Source organism: Ctenocephalides felis, unplaced genomic scaffold, assembly GCF_003426905.1.
Source record: "Ctenocephalides felis isolate EL2017-DRISC unplaced genomic scaffold, ASM342690v1 CF-g0.4_SCAFFOLD_01886, whole genome shotgun sequence".
Lineage (NCBI taxonomy): Eukaryota > Metazoa > Arthropoda > Insecta > Siphonaptera > Pulicidae > Ctenocephalides > Ctenocephalides felis.
In genome coordinates, this window is record NW_020538040.1 from 72,859,530 (window position 1) to 72,880,126 (window position 20,597).

Sequence of the window (20,597 nt, forward strand, 5' to 3'; positions counted from 1 at the left end):
GATCGACTTCTCAATAAATGTTAGGGTAGGGCGGGGCACAAAGATTCATTTTCACTTTCAGTAATTATACTGTGAAAAAAACCCAGCTACACAATAAATAACGCTTATAAAACAAACAAAAGCGAGCTATTATAATAATAAATGGTAGTCTGCGCGAAGGCAGGTCCATGGTGTGAGAGCCACTACAACAAATGATTTCTTTGCCCTTCATCTCATTACCACTATTCCCATTTTTTTATTATGCTTCTTGATCATGTACTTCGGCTTTCAGTTCCCTGTATTTTCTCTTCTCGCGTAAGTCGTCTATGTTAGCTATTATATGTTCAGTAAATTATCATTTATTATTAGTAAAAAAAAATTTAATAACAGTTAGAACTTAAAAAAACATAAAATTAAATGTTAAAGTCTAATGATTTAGATATCAAGAAATCGATTTAAAATTGAAAATATAAATCATATCAGAATATGATCAACTTTTAGATTTCACTGATGATTCGTCAAATTATTCTAATTTATAATTCGATAGTAATGAATATTCCTTATTTTAATAATTTGATGTCTCTGATTTTGACATCTTTTTGACTGCTTTGTTTAATGTTTCCTTAATTACGAGAAAAACTACGTGACTGAATTACAAACAAAATTCAAGATTTCATTTCAATGTCAGTATACAATGAATATCTCTTGAATAATTTATTGTCTAGGGATAGATATAATTTGTTCATTACACGTGCACTCTGAACTCATCTCTTATAAAGCAATAAAATTAACATGCAATTAAACCAACATTGTTTATTATATTCAATTTAAAAAAATGATCGATTAACTATTTTATTAACTATTAATTACTTTTGATATTTTTTAAATATTTGCGATATTTTTGTTTAACACGATAATTGACAAAAATTCCAATTGTATTAAAAATAATATAATCAGTTGTGAATTGTATTAAAGTATTGTTCTTTAAATCTATCTTTACATACTTATACATATACACAATTTCTATAATCGCAATTTCAATAACTTACCCAACAAATGGTTAATTAAATTAATGGTTAATTTATTCCGAACCTATTTTATATGTCAAATTTACTTAAAGTTTTGCAGTACAAATTGTCAAAATTAATAAGAAATAAATAAATCAGGTAATAAAAGCACATAAAACGAATGAAATATGAAATTCAAAATTATGTTTTGTAAGCATTTCAGAATCCATGTGATTGTTTTGACTTTGTATTTAATACTACCAGCGTCGAAAACAGTCTGTTTTTATTGAGAATTTTAGTGAGAGAGATTTTTAATTTTATATTTCAAAGTTAAATAAAACACAAATTAATATATCAACAATTGATTTATCTCTATAATTATATAACCATTACATAAAAAACTTAAAGCTTTATTTATCTTGTATAATTATTTAACCATTACATAATAATATCTTAAAGCTAAAAACTTTTACAACAATTATATATATAATTTTTTATATTTATTAGCAATGCCGGGTGAGGCTTATTTTCACATAGAAACATATTGCTATTTATAAAGTGAAAATCGTAGTCACTGTTGCCTGACAACAGGCTGCTCTTAAAATAAATTAAATTAAAAATACGTTCAAGTATTCATTAGTTTTCTCATATAATAATGGCAAACTAGTTTCAAAAACCATTAGTTCTGGTTCCGTTTCTAATACTTCCAGAAAATACAGAAATGATTTCTTAATTGTTGGACGTGTGAATATTTTAAATTTAAGATTTAAAAAATCTAAGGTCTTTTTCATTTTTTCTTCGTGTCCTAACGAGTTATCCTGCAGAATGTTTATAGCCGCTTGGCGCTTTCCCACATCAAGCGATGCAAAACAGTCATCATATAAATTTGGTTTGCGGGATTCAAACATAACTTTATTCAATACTAATGAAGGAAATTTAACTGGTTTTGGTTTAGGTACATCTATTTCCTTTAAAGTTTGCAATAGCTGGGCCATGTTATAAGCCGATAATTGCTTAGCAGCCTTTTTAGTAGCAGCAGTTGCATCTCTCTCGAATGTCGCCACCTTGCACTTTATGGTAAATTGTTTCAAATGTGGAAGCCCCTCATCGGCGATCAAAACAAATTCAGGTGCCGGCAGGTTGCGATCATGGCATACATCCATTAGCTCTTTAATTGCTTCGTGTCGATCTGTTTTGGGTGACGTTTCTTGTGGAACAATAACATTTTTAGCCAGAGGACTGTTCAATTTCGAGGTCTGTTCAAGCATGGCTTTTGCGGCATCATGCTTAGCTTCCTTTTTATTTTTTCCTTTCCCTGTAGCTCGTAATCTTGATCCTTCCCAATTTATATATACCTCGAACATAAATTCAGTATCTAACACGCAGGTACGGTCCATGATTAAGTTAAATGTAGGCTCTCCAATATGATTGATTGAGCAGAATTCGTATAAAAGTGAGATTGGTGACTTGTTTTCCATTTTGATTGTTTACTAAAATAAACAACAATTATATTACTATCAAAATAATTAAACATGAATTTGTATTTTAATTATATACGGTTACATAAGTTTCGAGACTATGATTTACGAAAATATCACTTTTTATAAATATATAATATAATAAACAATTATTCAATTATTGAATAGATAATTGTACAAAAATTATAAACACGTTTACAAAAATACGAAATCAACAAACATGACGTGGTGGGAATGGCTCACTCAGTAGCGTTCTCGACACACACGCTGGAGGAATTCGGTTCGAATCTCCAGCAATACCAGAATTGAAATATAAAATATTAAATTACATTAAAATTGTTAATTTGTAGAATACAAGAAAAAAAATTATATTAGAAGTAAGAAGAAAAAAAAAGAAGTTTAGTATAGAAGATGAGAAGAACATATTGAGAAACAAGAAGAAGAATGAAAATCAGTTTAAAGAGAAATTGAATGGAAGATTAGGATATAAGAAGAGATAGTATATATGATTAGAAATATATATGTAAGAGTTGTATAGAATATGCTGAAAAAAAAATAATACGAATAATGTAGGTGGCTAAAAATGCTGTAAAGCGGAGGCCAATAATAATTAAAAAAAAAACGAATATGACAGAATTGTTATTGGAAGCAATTGGGTGGATTATACATGAGTAATTGCATATATTATGACATAAATACGCCCGACAATTACAAAATACAACAATAACTTTGTTGATATAATTCAATAACTGAGACAGTTATAACTTTAGTGTATTCCTCTGATATAATATTTGATTTAAAATGCATTTGTCATGTATATACTCTCAACTAAGTATAGGGAATTGTTTCACAAAACTCAAAATAATTACGGAATCATTAATTTTTTTTGTCGTCTTTAAAATGGACATTATATAAGTAATGAAAACATGCCAACAATTAATCAAATCGTCAAAGCACCTTATAAACAGAATCCCCTTCAGCTCTTTGGCAATTTTTCCTGAGTGCCATCTATCGACTCAAAGCGGTGTCTAATAAGTGGCAATTAAATTTGGGAAACTTTGAAACGTAGTCATATGCAAATATTTTCATTTTTAATTTTACTGGAAGTTTGGACAATATTATTTGAAAACAAAAATTTAGTAGTGTTTTCTGAATTAAGGCAAACGGTAAGGATTTGTTCTGATGACAACAGTTTGCTCCTTCGACGAGGACACGGGGTTCAATTATCAAAGATTTTTGACAAATCGGAAAATTGGATAAACGTGACAGAAATGCTCGGATTTACAACACTTATGAACTTCGTGGACAAATAATTGCAAAGTCCAACTAGGATCCTACTAACCCGCCAAAGGGTACTGAGAAACCTAGTTCACCAGTCTGAAGTAAAAATTACTAATGATCTCATTTAGAAACATTTTTTTCTTCACTTTTGTAATATTTTTCTTTGATTTTATATTACACTCCTATTAGATTCAGACTAAAGTGAAAATAACTAATGATCTCATTCTCAAGAAACATTTTTTCTTCACTTTTGTAATATTTTTATATTTTATATTATACTCTTAATTGATTCATCGCTGGAAGTATCTATTACAATCAAATTATAATGTTATCCCTTTTTCATATTGTTTACAATCTTGGATCATTGTTTTATCTAACATATTACATAATATAATTTAAAAAACAATACACACACACACATATATATATATATATATATATATATATATATATATATATATATATATATATATATATATTAAGGTGATATTAATTATGGGTTCTCTTCTTGACATGTAAAAACAAACACTTTTTAAAATTTATTAATTATATTTTGAATTATAACTTACATGATTGAGTGTTAATATTTTAATCTGTACTTTTTGGCGGTTCAAACATGACTAACCTCCGCTCAATAATAATCAGTTTTTACCTGATTCGATCCTTATTGTCGGATAAGGGTCGATTTATGAAAGTTTTATATAAATGGTACCAACTTACAAGATAAAATTACAAACTTATTTTAATGAAAATGTGATGAACATAAAATATTATAATAAATATATAATAGTTTTTAAAAATATATATAAACTAAATATACATAAATACTTATATTCAAACAAACATTTTTGTTTCCTGTTCGGAGCACAAACACAAGTTAACAACAAGCCCAGCATCATCAATCAAACTTATACATACATACACACATACATTTATATATATATATATATATATATATATATATATATATATATATATCATATAAACTCATATTATAAGCAAACTCACAGAGCACGTTGAGCCAAACTTGTATCTCTACAATTTACGATATTTGTGTTTGACTTGAATCATCATACTCAAATGCAGTTCGAATATTCGCAGATGATATTATACATACAAGAAGCATGAACACTTATCTTCAATTAAATACATATACCTACTTATATAGTTTCTGATATTCACGAACTCCGATAAGATATGACAATGGTTCATAATATTATTCGCACATAGAAATATATTGCGATTATTGAATATACATACAAATGTTTTTGTTCATTTATTTACTTCATATCTATGATGCCGCATATACTATGGTGATTAATTAAAAAATTAGTAAATAAATGTAATAGGTAATAACGTATTTCTAAAGTTTCTTTATAAAGCCACATTTTAGTTTTAGTAGTAGTAGTAATTTTTTTTTAATTATTATGATATTCAATTTCTTAATTAATTACCATGTACGCACTGAGCGTTATAATTCTTATGCATAACTTGTTCGAACAAGTATTTTGATCTTTCATTAAAGATTAATTTTCCAGATACATAATATATAGATATATATAGCTTCGATCAAAAAATCAAACTAGCTGTAAGTGGAATTCTGTCTTAAGGCAATTAAGCCATCGTGCCTTAAGGCAAATTGCTGGAACTTCCCGTACCAAAAATTATTATTTTTTTAAAAACGATTAACATTTTTGAAAAAAATTAACTTCAAAATAATAAGATTTTTGACAAACAATTAGACAAAAAATTACTTTTTTTTGAAAAAAAAAATTTTAATTTTGTTTTTTTAATATTTTTTTTTGAAAAAAAAATGTTTTCTTTATTTTGACATATTTTGAAAGATCTAAACTTTTTTTCAAACTGCATAAAGACGAAATATCAATCCGCGTAAGCGCCACGTCGACGTCTAACGCGTAAACATTGGTACGGAACCCATAGGAATGTAAACCAAAATTATACTTATTGTTAAAATTTCTATAAAATATCTGATAATTTGACGTGCATATGTCTAATGATCATTTTTGACCGCCAAATGGCATTTTTTTTACTTTTTTCATTAGATCTCCGAAACCGCTAGACCTGCCTTTATGAAAATTTGATCGGTTCTTCACCTTGTCAATGCAAGTAAAATGTTTATTGAATTATTAAAATCGGACGCTTCGTTCTCTTAAAAACTGAGTTACCGTTTTCGGCACTTTTTGCCCCGTATCTTCAGAACGGCTAGACCTGACTTCGCCAAAAACTAATCAGCACGTCTCCTTATCAATACGAATCGAATGTTTTTTGAATTATTCAAATCGATTGATCGGTGTTCCCGAAATCGTCGGCGAAAATTTGTATCCGCACATACATACACACACGCACACACACACACACACACACACACGCACACACACACACACACACACATACATCCATTTTTTCTAAGGTATGCCAAAATATTCAGAAACCTTTGAAACGTCGAGAAATGCAAAAAATTTCATTTTCGATTTTTTTGCGATTACTATAACTCGCCCTACGGGAAGTTAAAAATTAATAAAAACAAAAAAAGTTTTTTAAAAAACACATTCCTTCATTTATTTACTGTCGACGTTGCGGAACTAGACACGTTCCATCTTCAGGACATCTGTCAAGAACATGATCTTGATAAGATTTAAACAAACAATATATTTAGGAAAAGTAGATAATGATGGATTTTTATAAAATGAATAAAATTGTGGAAGAGATAACGTTATAAAAAATGTGACACAATAATCAGAAAAAATAATAAATTTTAGAAAATAAGAAAGTTTTAAAAAAGGTTAAGAAAAAACAAAAGAAATTACCTGTATGATTGATTATACATTAACACTTTTTCACTAAGAAGTATTTTATCAATAAAACGTGTATTTTTATTGACCTCTTTTCAGGCGAAGAACAAATTTTGCAATTTAAATTTATTATTTATGTCTTTTTTTGGAGTTTATGTGAGACAAAAAGTATTATTTTTTCGATATTATGGGATAACTATTTGTTACCCATCAAAACAATAATACGTTTCTTCTTTAACCTTTTTTAAAACTGTCTAATTTCCTAATATTTCTAATATTTCGAACACCCATAATAAAAGAAAAAAATAATTTCATCAGCAAAAAAAAATTGAGAATAAAAAAAATTATTTCTTACTCTAGATTACGTGATCATTCCATTCTTTTAATATCAGAAGAATTCAAAGAATTCCTTCAGTTCAACTACCAAATAATTAAATATATAATAATAGAAATTGATCGAGACAGGTAGACGAAGTAATCATAAAATAAAAAAATAGAAAATATTTTCATACCTGCCATGAATTAAAGGTGGAACAAATACGGTTACTGACACAAAAAGCAACTATTCTGTGGTCATTATTTCATCCCTATATAATATAATAAGATGACTAATATTAAAAGTCCGACTATATAAATTTGAGTTGTTTTATTTTCATATTAATCGTTACAAGTTGTATTTTTCACTCTAGACAAAATAAAAATAGATTTTTAAACCTTACATTAAAAACTGTGGGTACTTTGCTTGCACAGAAATGATTTCAACTGTGTTATTAATTTTAAAAACTAGCTGTAAGTGGAATTCTGTCTTAAGGCAATTAAGGCATCGTGCCTTAAGGCAAATTGCTGGAACTTCCCGTACCAAAAATTATTATTTTTTTAAAAACGATTAACATTTTTGAAAAAAAATTACTTTGAAAAAATAAGATTTTTGAGAAACTATAAATTGGACAAAAAATAACTTTTTAATAAAAAAAAAAATTAAAAAAAAAAAAAATTAAATTTTTTTTTTTTTGAAAAAAAATTTTTTTCTCTTTATTTTGACATATTGTGGAAGATCTGAACTTTTTTTCAAAGCAATCGTACTGCTTTATCTGCGTAGGGACAAAATACAAAGCGCGTAAGCGCCGCGTCGCTGTCTAACGCATAAGCATTCGTACGGAACCCATAGGAATGTTAACAAAATGTATACTTATTGTTAAAATCTCTATAAAATATCTGATAATTTGATGTGCATATGTCCAATGATCATTTTTGACCGCCAAATGGCTCATTTTTTTACTTTTTCCTCCATATTTCCGAAACCGCTAGACCTACCTTCATGAAAATTTTATCGATTCTTCATCTTGTCAATACAAGTAAAATGTTTTTCGAATTATTCAAATCGGACGCTCCGTTCTCTTAAAAACTGAGTTAGCGTTTTTGGCACTTTTTGCCCCGTATCTTCGGAACGGCTAGACCTGCCCTTGCCAAAAACTAATCAGCACGTCTCCTTATCAATACGAATCGAATGTTTTTTTAATTATTCAAATCGGTTGATCCGTGTTCCCGAAATCGTCGACGAAAATTTGTATCCGCACATACATACACACACGTACATACATACATACATACATACATACATACATACATACATACATACATACATACACACATACACACACACACACACACATACATCCATTTTTTCTAAGGTATGCCAAAATGTTCAGAAACCTTTGAAACGTAAAGATATATAAAAATTTTCATTTTCGATTTTTTTGCGATTACTATAACTTGCCCTACGGGAAGTTAAAAATCACTATTATTTTAATGCAATTTCGTGCTTCTTATGAACATTTTCGACTTTTGCAAATATGAGTTTGAGTAGGAACATATATTGTAACTGTGTTTGGTACTTGCAAGTATTTAATTTATTATTCATAAATATATAGACTATGATGATTATTACATAAATCAATGATTTAACTTTTGTAAATATATATCTTCTAAATTTTTTCAAACAGTTTTATCTGTAATATCTGTCAGATGTATAAAGAAGAAAATGTGTATTCCAGACAGACTCTACTTTTTGCACGTAAACAAATAACTACATACTTATTACCTTATAAACAGAGTATGTTCAGCTTCCAATAGTTAATTCAATTTCATTATTTAACTGTGGTATTTCATATCAACAATTATCTGTGTTATCATTAGTGGCATAGCAATTGCTTTAAATATTAAAAAAAATTGTGATAAATAATTTAATATTTCGGGCAATATGATATGTCCATTTATATTTGAATTAAATTTTAATTAATTTTTTTGTTTTCAAGAAATTTTTCTTCACTTTAATTTTGTGTTTAAATTGATGCAAAATGAATAGAATCATTTTAGAAATCATATTATCATGGTCTTGTCATTATAAAAGACTTGCAAATGAAAAAGCAATTAGTTTTGGTTCTATTATAAATTGTCGAATATAAATAAAAAACATTAATATTTAGAAGGTGATCGACCAGTATATAATATTAATTATATCCACAAACCCACAAAACTGTAGTTTAAGTATTTATGTATATATGTAAGAAAAATAAAAATAAACAAAAAAATAATAAAAAAATCAAATAAAAACATACATAATTCTACTAAAAAATATATTAGAATAATAAAAAACACTTTCCATGAAACAGTTGCTTAATGGAAATGCCATAGTGAATGTAAGGGTCGTATTAATGTATAATAAGCCATTTTATTAATGCTATTTCTTACCAGAAAATAAAAAAATAAAGCTTAAGTTCCAAAATGTTAATTTATTTACAATAACAACTCGATTCAACATTTTTATACGAATATTCGAAATACATTACATTTTTACAAAAATAATTTAGTTGTTTTACAAAAGGTAATTACATTACAACAATTAACTACAACAACATATTCCTACATAATGTAGTACATATAATGCAACATTAAGTAGATTAACATATTATATTATAAGGTGTAGTATAGCAAAACCAGTGTGGGAGTAGATTATAGAGTTTAGTAGGAGTGATGAGTAGAAACAGGAGGGATTTTTGGCAATTGAAATATATAGAGAAAGTAGTGTCATACCTTTTAATTCAGTTTAACATAAAATACGTCTATGATCACTCAAACAAATTCACACAACAACACAAATCTCTGCATTTTACATTGACTCGTACAACCGACTGATGTAAGACGAATCATAAATTTCATTGCACAGCAAACTGTATGTGTATGGCGCTATTTTTGAAACGCAAGCGGGGGATTTCCCGAAATGCTTCTTATAGAATGTAATTCGAAAGTACAGAAACAAAAGAGACGGTTATATTTCAGTTGATTCATTTCAGCGTTAGTTTTTTATCTGACAATGTTTATCTGTTTACAATACTAGTACCGAGAAATTGGACACGAGTTATATGATGTCATGGTGTCATATGGTTTAGTTTATATTGCATTTATAAATAAAAGGAAGGCTTTATTTTCAAGTTATTGTTATTTATTGTATTAATGTATTTTAGTAAAAGAAACGTATGATGAAGATTTTCTTCTATATTGACCTTTTTGAATGCGACGAATGGGCCGCAATTTGTCTCAAAATCTCAAAACCTCAAATATGTTTCAACGTGGACAAAATTATCAACATATGTATTATTATATATATATATATATATATATATATACATATATATATATATACATATATATATATACATATATATATATATATATATATATATATTTATTTACCAATATTTTAGAAAAATGTATATTATTACTGTCTAAAATTATAGAACAAAATGAAATATTAATTAATCGAAGTTAAATTAATTGAATACCATAGGTATGTACAAATAACATCATAAAAAATATACTATAAATAAACATTTATGGCAAAAATAATAATATTTATTTTAAAAAGAATTGTAGGCAGAAGAATGAAATAATGAGAAATATGTTAGTGCCAAACATTAAATATTTGCAAAAGAATCAAGTTTAATGCTGATACACATTGTTATTTAATCAACTGCAGTATTCCTAAAGATATCAACATAAAAAAGAATAAATAAAATATAGTCGGTGGATTTTAATAAAAGCCACAGCAAAGCGTGGCTAGGCATGCTAGTATATATATTATATATTGTTGGGCGCCGATTAGCTCTTTTCTTCATCAACCAATTTCGTTAGATGTATAGTAATATCATAATAAATTCAAATTAAACACAATATTATACATGTAACATTTATTTTCCCGTTCATTAATACTCTTAGATTCTATCGTCTATACGAAAATTACACAACTGCCAACATTAAGTTACATTTAGGCTTTATATAACCTTTTATTTAGAAGAGGGGCTTTACTCCTTTTAGGATATGATGAACTAAATTTTATTTATATGTGTGAGTGCAAATTATGTGATTCCCCGATCAAAAATCATAGGAATTACTGCGTCGTGTGCAGAGGATCACGTACGCATTGGGAAAAAGTTCATCGATCCTATTTTTGATTATAATACTTTTATTACTCGCTATGAATTAATACAATGTTAATACAATTCTTGGGATGAATACAATGTTGAGAAACTGAGAATCGGATATATGCGTAGCGTATATTATAATTAGTAATATATTAGTTATAGTTAAACCATTGGGTCGAAACATATATATATATATATATATATATATATATATATATATATATATATTTATAAGTGTATATATTTATAAGCTAGTTCATTGGAAGGTTTTGACCCAACGCTATATAAGTTAATATTAATAATTATTAAAGTAAAATATCCTATTCTGTTTCTTAACAATGTATCCATCCTAAGAATTGTCGTTACATTGTATTGAATCATATCGAGTAACAAAAGTAATAATAGGATCGATGAACTGTTCCTAATGAGTACGTGAACTTCTGCATACAACGCACTCATTTTTGGGAATTTCGATCCGAAAATCACATAATTTTCTCGCACGCATATAAATGATATTTAGTTTATTAAACATTCATAAAACAAACAAAGCCCCACTACTTAAAATGAAATAACAAAGTATTTTTTACATATTATTTGTTATCCGCAGGAAATCTGCCAAGAACCTTAAAAGATAAACAAATTACTTTTTTAAGCTTTAAGCAATTATATTGTGAAATCCAAACTACACAACAAATAACACATCAAACAAACGACTATCTGACTATGTTCAGTAAAACTTCTAGCTAATTCATTTTTGTAAAAATGTTTTTTTTACTGTTTTTCCAAAATTTGTCACCTGGTCTAATCAGTATATAAAATATCAGATATAATTCGAATAGTTCATCGGTACAATTATTAACTAGAATATTACTAATCTGCTAGTTTATTTCACACATTCAGATTTATAAACAATTTGAATAGTTTGAAATTTATAGCAAAACTTTACAGGAGTGTAATAACAAGACTTCAGAATAATATTTCACGGAGCGTAAAGTACAAGTTAGTTCTTGTACTTCTTTAATAGGATATTGCAAGAACAATAGATATAACAAAATTAATTAAAATTCACAATATATTTCAAGTATAAAATTTTGCTACATTTTGGTACCCCTTGTTTTCATTCTGAAACCTTCTATTGCAAATTAATTGATTATTACTAAATACTACGCATAATATTGTTATTCATATAACATTTATTGCTTGATTTAATCTTACACGTTTATTTAGGGAAAAACTAAGAATTTTCCGGAAATTGTGCGAAAAATCTATTTTTAATTTTTCTCGCTGAATATTTTCTCCTCGGGCGAATTTCAGCAGCATGTGAATAAAAATAGATTGTTGATATTAAAAGGTTCCATCATGAAAATGGTAACACCTTTGCACGATATTCTTCTATAAACTTATCGTTAGTTCGTTTTCACAATATACTTGTGTTGTTTGAAAATATAAAGATCGTAGTATAAAGTAATAGTATTTCAAAATTTATTATTATAATCATATTAGCAGTATTTTAAAATATAAAAATTGTGGTTTTAAAATATTTTATACCTTTTGATGCTGTAAATACATAAGCTTTGTGTGTAAATATACCATAATTATGAGTAAGCAAAAATAGACGAAAAAGTAACAAATGTTCAAATACACAGGTCGTCTCACAATTCAAAGTCAAGCTGAAAAGGTGTAATAGTTTTGATTGTAACTGTCATGGCAAAAATTAAAAAAAAATCGTTTACTTTTTCAAAAAAACGTAGTTTGAAAATCTTGAGTAAAACTGTGACCATTTCTCGTTTATTTTGATTAATTTCCAGTAATTTTGTTTATTAAACTTTGGATCCGTTATCGTAAATAACATTTCTAAAAGCACAGTCAAAAATAATGACAATTACTGCTGACAAGTTTTTTAGAATTAAGACAATTTGTTAAACCATCAATTTGAAACATTCAAAATTTGTCGACTTTGAAAAGACCGCCTTTAAAAATATTTACTGAAATGGGTTGTAAAGTTTTGTGAAATAAAACTATCAAGCAATAAAAATAAAACTATAAAATAATTTGAGTAAAGAAATCACAATCTAAAAAGAACATGATCTCACTAAAACTTTAGATTACATTTAAAAGCTTAGTTTTCAAACTACATACAAAAAGTTTTCTAATTTTTTTGAGAATATTACAATAGTTTAACAACGTTTCAAATTAACGTTGAGTTCTGGGACACTGTATACTAATTGCTATGAGAACTCTTCGTTATGGTAAATTTTTGTTTTTTTTTACATTGTGTTTACTAAATTTAACTCCCATTTAAAAAAATATTAGAATTTTTTCATATTAGAGATTTCTAGTGCCATTGAATTTTCTCAAGTCAACATTATTCTACAAAGCTTTAAATTTGTTTCAGTACATTTTATAGCTTATAGCATATTATATCCAGCTAAACTATTCTGAGTCTGTAATAAGATGGGTATGTTTCGCCAAGTCTTTCAATATTGCTCCAACGGTTTTAGGGGAGAATAAGTGGCGCTATTTATCAAAAATGCCTCGAATTATTAATGCTCGTCTTCTAACTGATATATTGAAACTAACTTTTATTTTAGTAAATAAAGTTTTGTACGAAACAACCGGCAAAATGTTTCGAAATAGGTTCCTTGTATTAAATCAATAACTATTTAAGTAAACATCAAATCAATAAATAGAATTTCAATTGCCAATGATAAGGTGGCGGTTAAATTAATTGGCTTTCGAATTATATTATTACTTTGAATTATTAAATTTTTGAAGAAAAAGTTTATGATTTTGCCAGAAAATCCGATTATCTAATGTTATGTTTTCTCGACGTCTCAGGTGATTCTGAATCGTTGATACCAAATTTGAAAAACGTATATATTTTTTTTTGTTATACTTTTTTTGTTAAAAAGACGTATATATGAGTCAATTTTTGAATCATTTGATGAAACTAGATATGGTCTAGCGTTGATTTAGTTTTGCAAGATGTTCTTCCAATGAGTTTCTTTAGAACTTTTTCAACGCTTTCACAAAAAATCCATCTTGAAATTTTGAAATCCATTCGAAGGATATCAGTTGAAATTATATTGTTTATTTTTTATGAAAACGATGAATTTTATTTTCGAAATAAAGAGTTAAGCATTTTACCAAAATAGTTGATTTTTTTCCTTATTGCTTAAGTTGATTATTTACACCTATCGGGAAGTTTAGGCAAATTACCTTTGCAAAATGCCACTTACAGTTAGTTAGAAAATATATTTCATTTATCATTACCTAAAACTTCTTTGTTCAATTTATTAATAATATATATAAATAATGTACTTGCAAATTGATATAGTTTCAAATCACTAGTTGCGATGGAAACCCATTATTTCTTTTGAATTGTTGACGTAGTTTGTATGTTTGAATAATACAAAACCGTTTTGATGCATTTATATTTGTTTTACATTCATATTATAAAGTTGTATGTAAAATAAATACATTTTTGTCGTATTCCAGAATCCGGAATAAATGCAAATTATATTTATGCGTTGCGAACTTTTAGCACGTTTCGATGTATAACTCTGTATTGTACACTTTTAACAATGAGTTGCTACGAGTGTTCGGATTATCATTCAATAAAAATTTATTCCTGAATAATACTATACACACAGTTTGGATAATGAGATATGGCATACATTAAGGAATCTGTCACAATCACTTCCCTGAATAAAGATGTAATGCTATCATGAATATGTAAAAGGATTGGGATATATTAAAAAGAAATAAAATTGGAATACTTTCTTTCAATTTTCAACAAACTTTCTAAACTTTATTTACTTGAGGCATATTTTGTAATCATTACGAAGGGATTTCTTTTATTGTTAATCTACATAAAACAACCTTTTCTAAACAGTCTTTTGAAAGTATTTATTTCGAAACGGTCGGACAAAAGATCTAGCAGGGACGTAGCGTAGCAGGGGGTTCTCACCAATGGCAAATCTATCTCACACAATAGAAAATTGCATACAATTAGAATAAATATTTTTATATCATAAATATATATTTTTTACTTTTCCACAATTCCTAGAAACAATTCAAGTTTAATGTACACTTATTAATACAGTTAAAGTGAGAGTATTAATAAAAAGCAGGGACGTAGCGGGCCCCGTAACAATTTTTTTGGGTGGTTCTCACCAATGGCAAATCTATCTCACACAATAAAAAATTACATACAACTATAATAAATATTTTTATATCATAAATATATATTTTTTACTTTTCCCCAATTCCTAGAAACAATTCAAGTTTAATATACACTTATTTAGTTGCCTATAATTTTTAACTTTTGAGTAGATTCTAAATTGATGCTAACTAGGTTCTGATCAGGTTCTAACGTGAAACTAACTAGTGAAGTAAATAGTGAAGTAAAAAATTTGACAATCATTAAAAAATCATAACCCGCTGAAATTATATTTTTACGTTCTTTGCGATCATTATTTTGTAAAATAAAATAAGTCAATTTACAGTAGCACTTATTGAACAAACCTAATTTTTATTAAATTGCATTTCTTCTATTAAGCTTTTGTGGATGAATGTTACTTCTTATGGAAAGAAGTATTTGTTGTAGTTAGTTAGGGGTTTCAATTCGTTATAAAGATATTTCGGTGAAAGATGGGCGCTTAGGACACCCATTCCATAGAAATATTTAGTTTGCAATTTGCTATTGAATTCAGGAAAGTACATGAAATAAAAAATAAGTGTTTTTTGATACAATATAAGGTGATTGCAGAGTGCATAAAAATTTCATTCCATTTGGCATTAAAAGTACATTGGTGAATAAGGAAATTACATCTAAACTGAGTAATGAATGGATGTTTGAGACTGTGATTTGTTTGAAAAGTTTAGCGAGCACGAAGATTGATCAATGGCTTATGGCATGGAATTATTTAATTATTCAGATAATTTATAAAGAGGACGTCGAATTTATAAAGAGATAATATATGAGACATTAGGGTGAAAGGGTAAAACGGGTTATGTATTGATACCAGATTCAGCCTTGGATGATATGGATGATTTTTTTTATGTTGGCCGCAATATCAATAGTTTAGCTAAAAACACACATCATATATTGTTGTCATGCATATTGTTGGAGAGCCGATCAGTTTCACTCTTTTTCGAAATTTACACAACACCTTTTTTTAGTTATAGCAAGGCTTTATATGATATTTTTAAGCTGAGTGGCTTTATGCTTCTTAGGACATCACATTTATGAACAAAATTATTTCATTTGCAGAAGTACAAATCTGTGATTCGTTCATCGAAATTTCTAAGAAGTTACTACGTATTAAGTAGAAAAAGGTCATCGATCCTATTTTTGATTATAAGACTTTTGTTAATCGACTTGTGACAAAAACTAGCTAGATAATTTTGAAATGTGGTGCTGGAGGCGAACGGAGAAGATAAAGAAATCCTAAGAAGAGTGGACAAAGAAAGGACTTTAGTGTGCACAATCCCGAATCGAAAAGGAAACTGGGTCCGACCTATACTGCAAAAAGAGTACCTCCTACACGACGTGGTTGAAGGCAAAATATAAGAACCGACAGAATTGGGAAGAAGAAGAATGCAGACGATTGACGACTTACGCGAGAAGAGGAAATACAGAGAACTGAAAGCAGAAGCACAGGACTAGGAAGCATGGAAGCAGATGTTTGGAAATAAAAATTTATAAAAACAGGAATAAAGTGATTAGTGGTCATTATAGTAATAAAATGGTAATGAAAATAATACACAAGGGAGGAGAGGAAAATCATAGATTTTGTGGAGGTCTTATACCATGGACCTGTCTCATACCTCATATTATTACTATATATATATACCTATATATATATATATATATATATATATATATATATATATATATATATATATATATATATATATATATATATATATATATTAGGGTGGTCCTTAAAATGGTCATTTTCGAATTTTCTTGCTCCCAGGGGCTCAAATGGTTCCAAATTGATAAAAAACAATTCTCTGAAAGTTTTAGCTCTTAATATTAACGTTTAGATAGAGCGCAATTCAATCAAAGTTTTGTATGGAAATAACATGGAAAAATTTTCAAAAATTTTAAAAATGTTTTTTAGATGTAATTTAGCGAACAAATTAATGAATAAAACTCATTCATTTGTAGCTAAGTTATACCTAAAACATTTTTTTTTAATTTTTAAAATGTTTTCCATACTCTTTCCATACGAAGTTTGATTGAATTGCGCTCTATCTAAACGTCAATATTAAGAGCTAAAACTTTCAGAGAATTGTTTTTTATCTATTTGGAACCATTTGAGCCCCTGGGAGCAAGGAAATTCAAAAATGACCATTTTAAGGACCACCCTAATATATATATATATATTGCCGTGATCCATTGTCCACATTTCACTTAAGGGAATACATTGAAAAACATGACATAAACCCGGATAGGTTATGATGTTGCAGTATATATTGAACCATATCTAAAGGAAATCAAATAATACGCGAAGCTGGAACAAGTCGTTCGAACTATATCGCTTGTGTTCATTAATATTTATGAAGTTTAGCAAAGCAACGACACTGATATTGACCCGTTCTTCCAGCCACTAACCTCGTACAGAATATTACATATGAACAGAATTGATCAAATAAAATAAAATATCATCAAATATACTTCTCGAGTGGAAGCTGAGAGATGAAGCTTGGAAAATAAATACCTACATACTTTTTACTGCTGCATATTTATTCTATATATATACGCATTCATACACACACTCATATATATATTTTATATATATATATATATATATATATATATATATATATATATATATATATATATATATATATATATATTGGTGGTCCTTAAAATGGTGTTTTTCGAATTTCCTTGCTCCCAGGGGCTCAAATGGTTCCAAATTGATAAACAATTCTGTGAAAGTTTTAGCTCTTTATATTAACGTTTAGATAGAGCGCAATTCAATCAAACTTCGTATGGAAAGAGCATGGAAAAAATTTTGAAAATTAAAAAAAAATATTTTAGGTATAACTCAGCGACAAATGAATGAGTTTTATTCATTCATTTGTTCGCTAAATTACATCTAAAAACACTTTAATTTTTTTTGAAAATTTTTTCAAGCTATTATAATTTAAAAGTTTCGTATTAGAATAGAATAGAATAGAATAAAATTTTAAAATAATCTGGATTTTTTTACATTTTATTGTATATGAAATACATTAGCCAATAAACAAAGGCAAAAATTACATTTGTTGTATTTCCTTAGTTTTCTTTTCTTCAGTTTGTTTTGCGAACATTCATTGAGAAGGAATGAACATAATTGCATGATAATAAAAATTGTGAAAACATTTTTTGATTATGTACAATTGATAATATAAAATAAAATAAGTAAAATATGGCATCGTACTTTAAAGCAAATTGCTAGAACTTCCCGTATCGTAATGAAATATTCGAGGAATATTAAATGTTTTCAAATAGATTATTATAGATACACTCACTTATATATGTTTACAGAAAAGTAAATAAACAGAACTTAATCAATCAAATTTAAAATGAAGGACATAGTCCAATTTTTATAAGATCTATATAAACTGAGTTGCAAAGTTCGAATTATTTATTTAAAATATATAAATGTGATTAGCTAGAAAAAAATTAAAATTCGAATTATTTTCGATATTAAATTTTTTTTTTCCAAATTAAAAAAAAAAATTGCCGTAAAGCAATTAGTTTTGTCAATACAAGCAGAAAGTTGTTTGAATCATTCAAATCGGATGCTAGGTTCTCTCAAAAACTGCCATTTTTTGCACATTTAGCTTGGTATCTCCGAAACGGCTAGACCGGCTTTTGCAAATACTAATCACCATTTTACCCCGTAATTACGAATTGAATGTTTCTTTAACCATTCAAATCGGATACTTCGTTCTCTCATAAACTCGATTTCTATTTTGTGCACTCTTTGCTCTATATTTTCGTAACGGCTAGACCTGCCTTTGACAAAAACTAATCAGCACATCTCCCCATCAATAAGAATCGAATGCTCTTTGAGCCATTCAAATCGGTTGAACCGTGCGCTCGAAAACGTGGACTAAAAATTATATCCATACATACACACATTCATTTTTTCTGAAGTATGCCAAAATGTTCAGAAACCTTCAAAACGTGAAGAAATGAAAAAATTTTCAATTTCGATTTTTGGACGATTACTATAATTTACCCTGCGGGAAGTTAATTATCCAACGGAAAATTAATAAAATGATAGTTGTCTGTGAAATTTGAATTCTCTACATTCGTCAACATTGTTACACCAAATTTTATTTTTATATAATAAAAACACAATCAAAATTTCCACTAATCCATTAGTAAATTAATTAGAGCACTTTGCTAAAATCTTCTTGATTATAGGAGAAACTGGGTACGGCTGTGCCATTTTTTTAATCATTTTGTTAATTTATCACATGTACCATAGGCTTCATCGTTCTCGAACATTCTGTCAGCATGTATACTATATTAGAATTTATCGATTACAACTTGCCTGTAGGCCACACTGTGCGGAATTCGAAGTTGCGATATATGGGAAAAAACTAAGAATTTTGAGACCTTTCTAACGATGTATAATACTTTATATGTTTTCTTTACAGAAATATCTAAACCGTAAGATCACTAGATCACTAGGACCACTAAATGGACCACCTTGTACTTTTTACTATGTTTAATCGCGATTTTAATCTTCTACCGTTGAACTTTTTTTTCAATTTCCGATTGCTGAAAAACTATAATGTGACCGTAGAAAATCCAATAGATGGTTCTTTTATCACCCATTCATTGATTATTGTAATTGTAAAAAATTGCAACATTTTTTGCGACAGAAAAAGTTGTCTTACTTGTTAGCCTTATGTATGAGAAGGTTGTTGAACGAAGTAACAGTTGACCACTATGATTGGAGAAGAGAGCGCTCATGTATATACATATATAATACATATATAGAGTGTTGGTATGTATCTCTCTATGGGTGTATATATATATATATATATATATATATATATATATGTATGTATATGTATATATACATATATGTAGAGGCGCCACTCTATAAGCATAAATCTCTACAATAATCAATTCAGTAATTTTGTTTTAACATGTAATTTTTATAAATCCCGTTTTAAAACAATGTATTAAGACCATAACATTGTAAATAACCTCAATCTATAAATTTTCAATTTACCAAATGCATATATTTACTATATTATGCTTACCGTAGGAAATGTTTACCCACTAAATCAGCATTTATGATAAAGCACACGTGTAAACATAACTATTCAAGGTTGAATCATTTCTTGTTAAATGAGCGTAGGTTCAATTTACTCCACGTATGCGCCATAGAGAACGAAGCGAACGTTCGGAGATTGACTCCAGTACCATAGACAACGTGATGAGAGCGCTGATGGTAGCGCGAATTTCAAACATAACAATTTCAAATAGTTTAACAATTCATTCTCTTACCTGAGGATAAAGTTACTCTTTAGCTT

The 20,597-nt window shown here is 27.8% G+C and overlaps 1 protein-coding gene across 3 annotated transcripts; it reads right to left on the minus strand.

Annotated features, from left to right (window-relative positions):
* Positions 1-1,575: 1,575 nt before the first annotated feature.
* LOC113375141 (interferon-inducible double-stranded RNA-dependent protein kinase activator A homolog A-like) lies at positions 1,576-20,377 on the minus strand. Of its 3 annotated transcripts, none has more exons than XM_026615091.1 (2): positions 20,325-20,377; positions 1,576-2,476 (listed from the first exon to the last, which is right to left on the minus strand). In XM_026615091.1, the coding sequence occupies exon 2, from the start codon at positions 2,462-2,464 to the stop codon at positions 1,595-1,597; it is 870 nt and encodes a 289-aa protein (XP_026470876.1). In that variant the 5' UTR covers positions 2,465-2,476; positions 20,325-20,377; the 3' UTR covers positions 1,576-1,594. The 3 variants fall into 3 exon arrangements, with proteins under 3 accessions (XP_026470876.1, XP_026470875.1, XP_026470877.1); XM_026615090.1 differs by lacking the exon at positions 20,325-20,377 and adding an exon at positions 9,652-9,738; XM_026615092.1 differs by lacking the exon at positions 20,325-20,377 and adding an exon at positions 4,754-4,769.
* Positions 20,378-20,597: the final 220 nt, after the last annotated feature.

Coding starts and splice junctions, on each gene's coding strand:
- LOC113375141 (XM_026615091.1), bottom strand. CDS start 2,464: ATGGAAAACAAGTCACCAATCTCACTTTTATACGAATTCTGCTCAATC.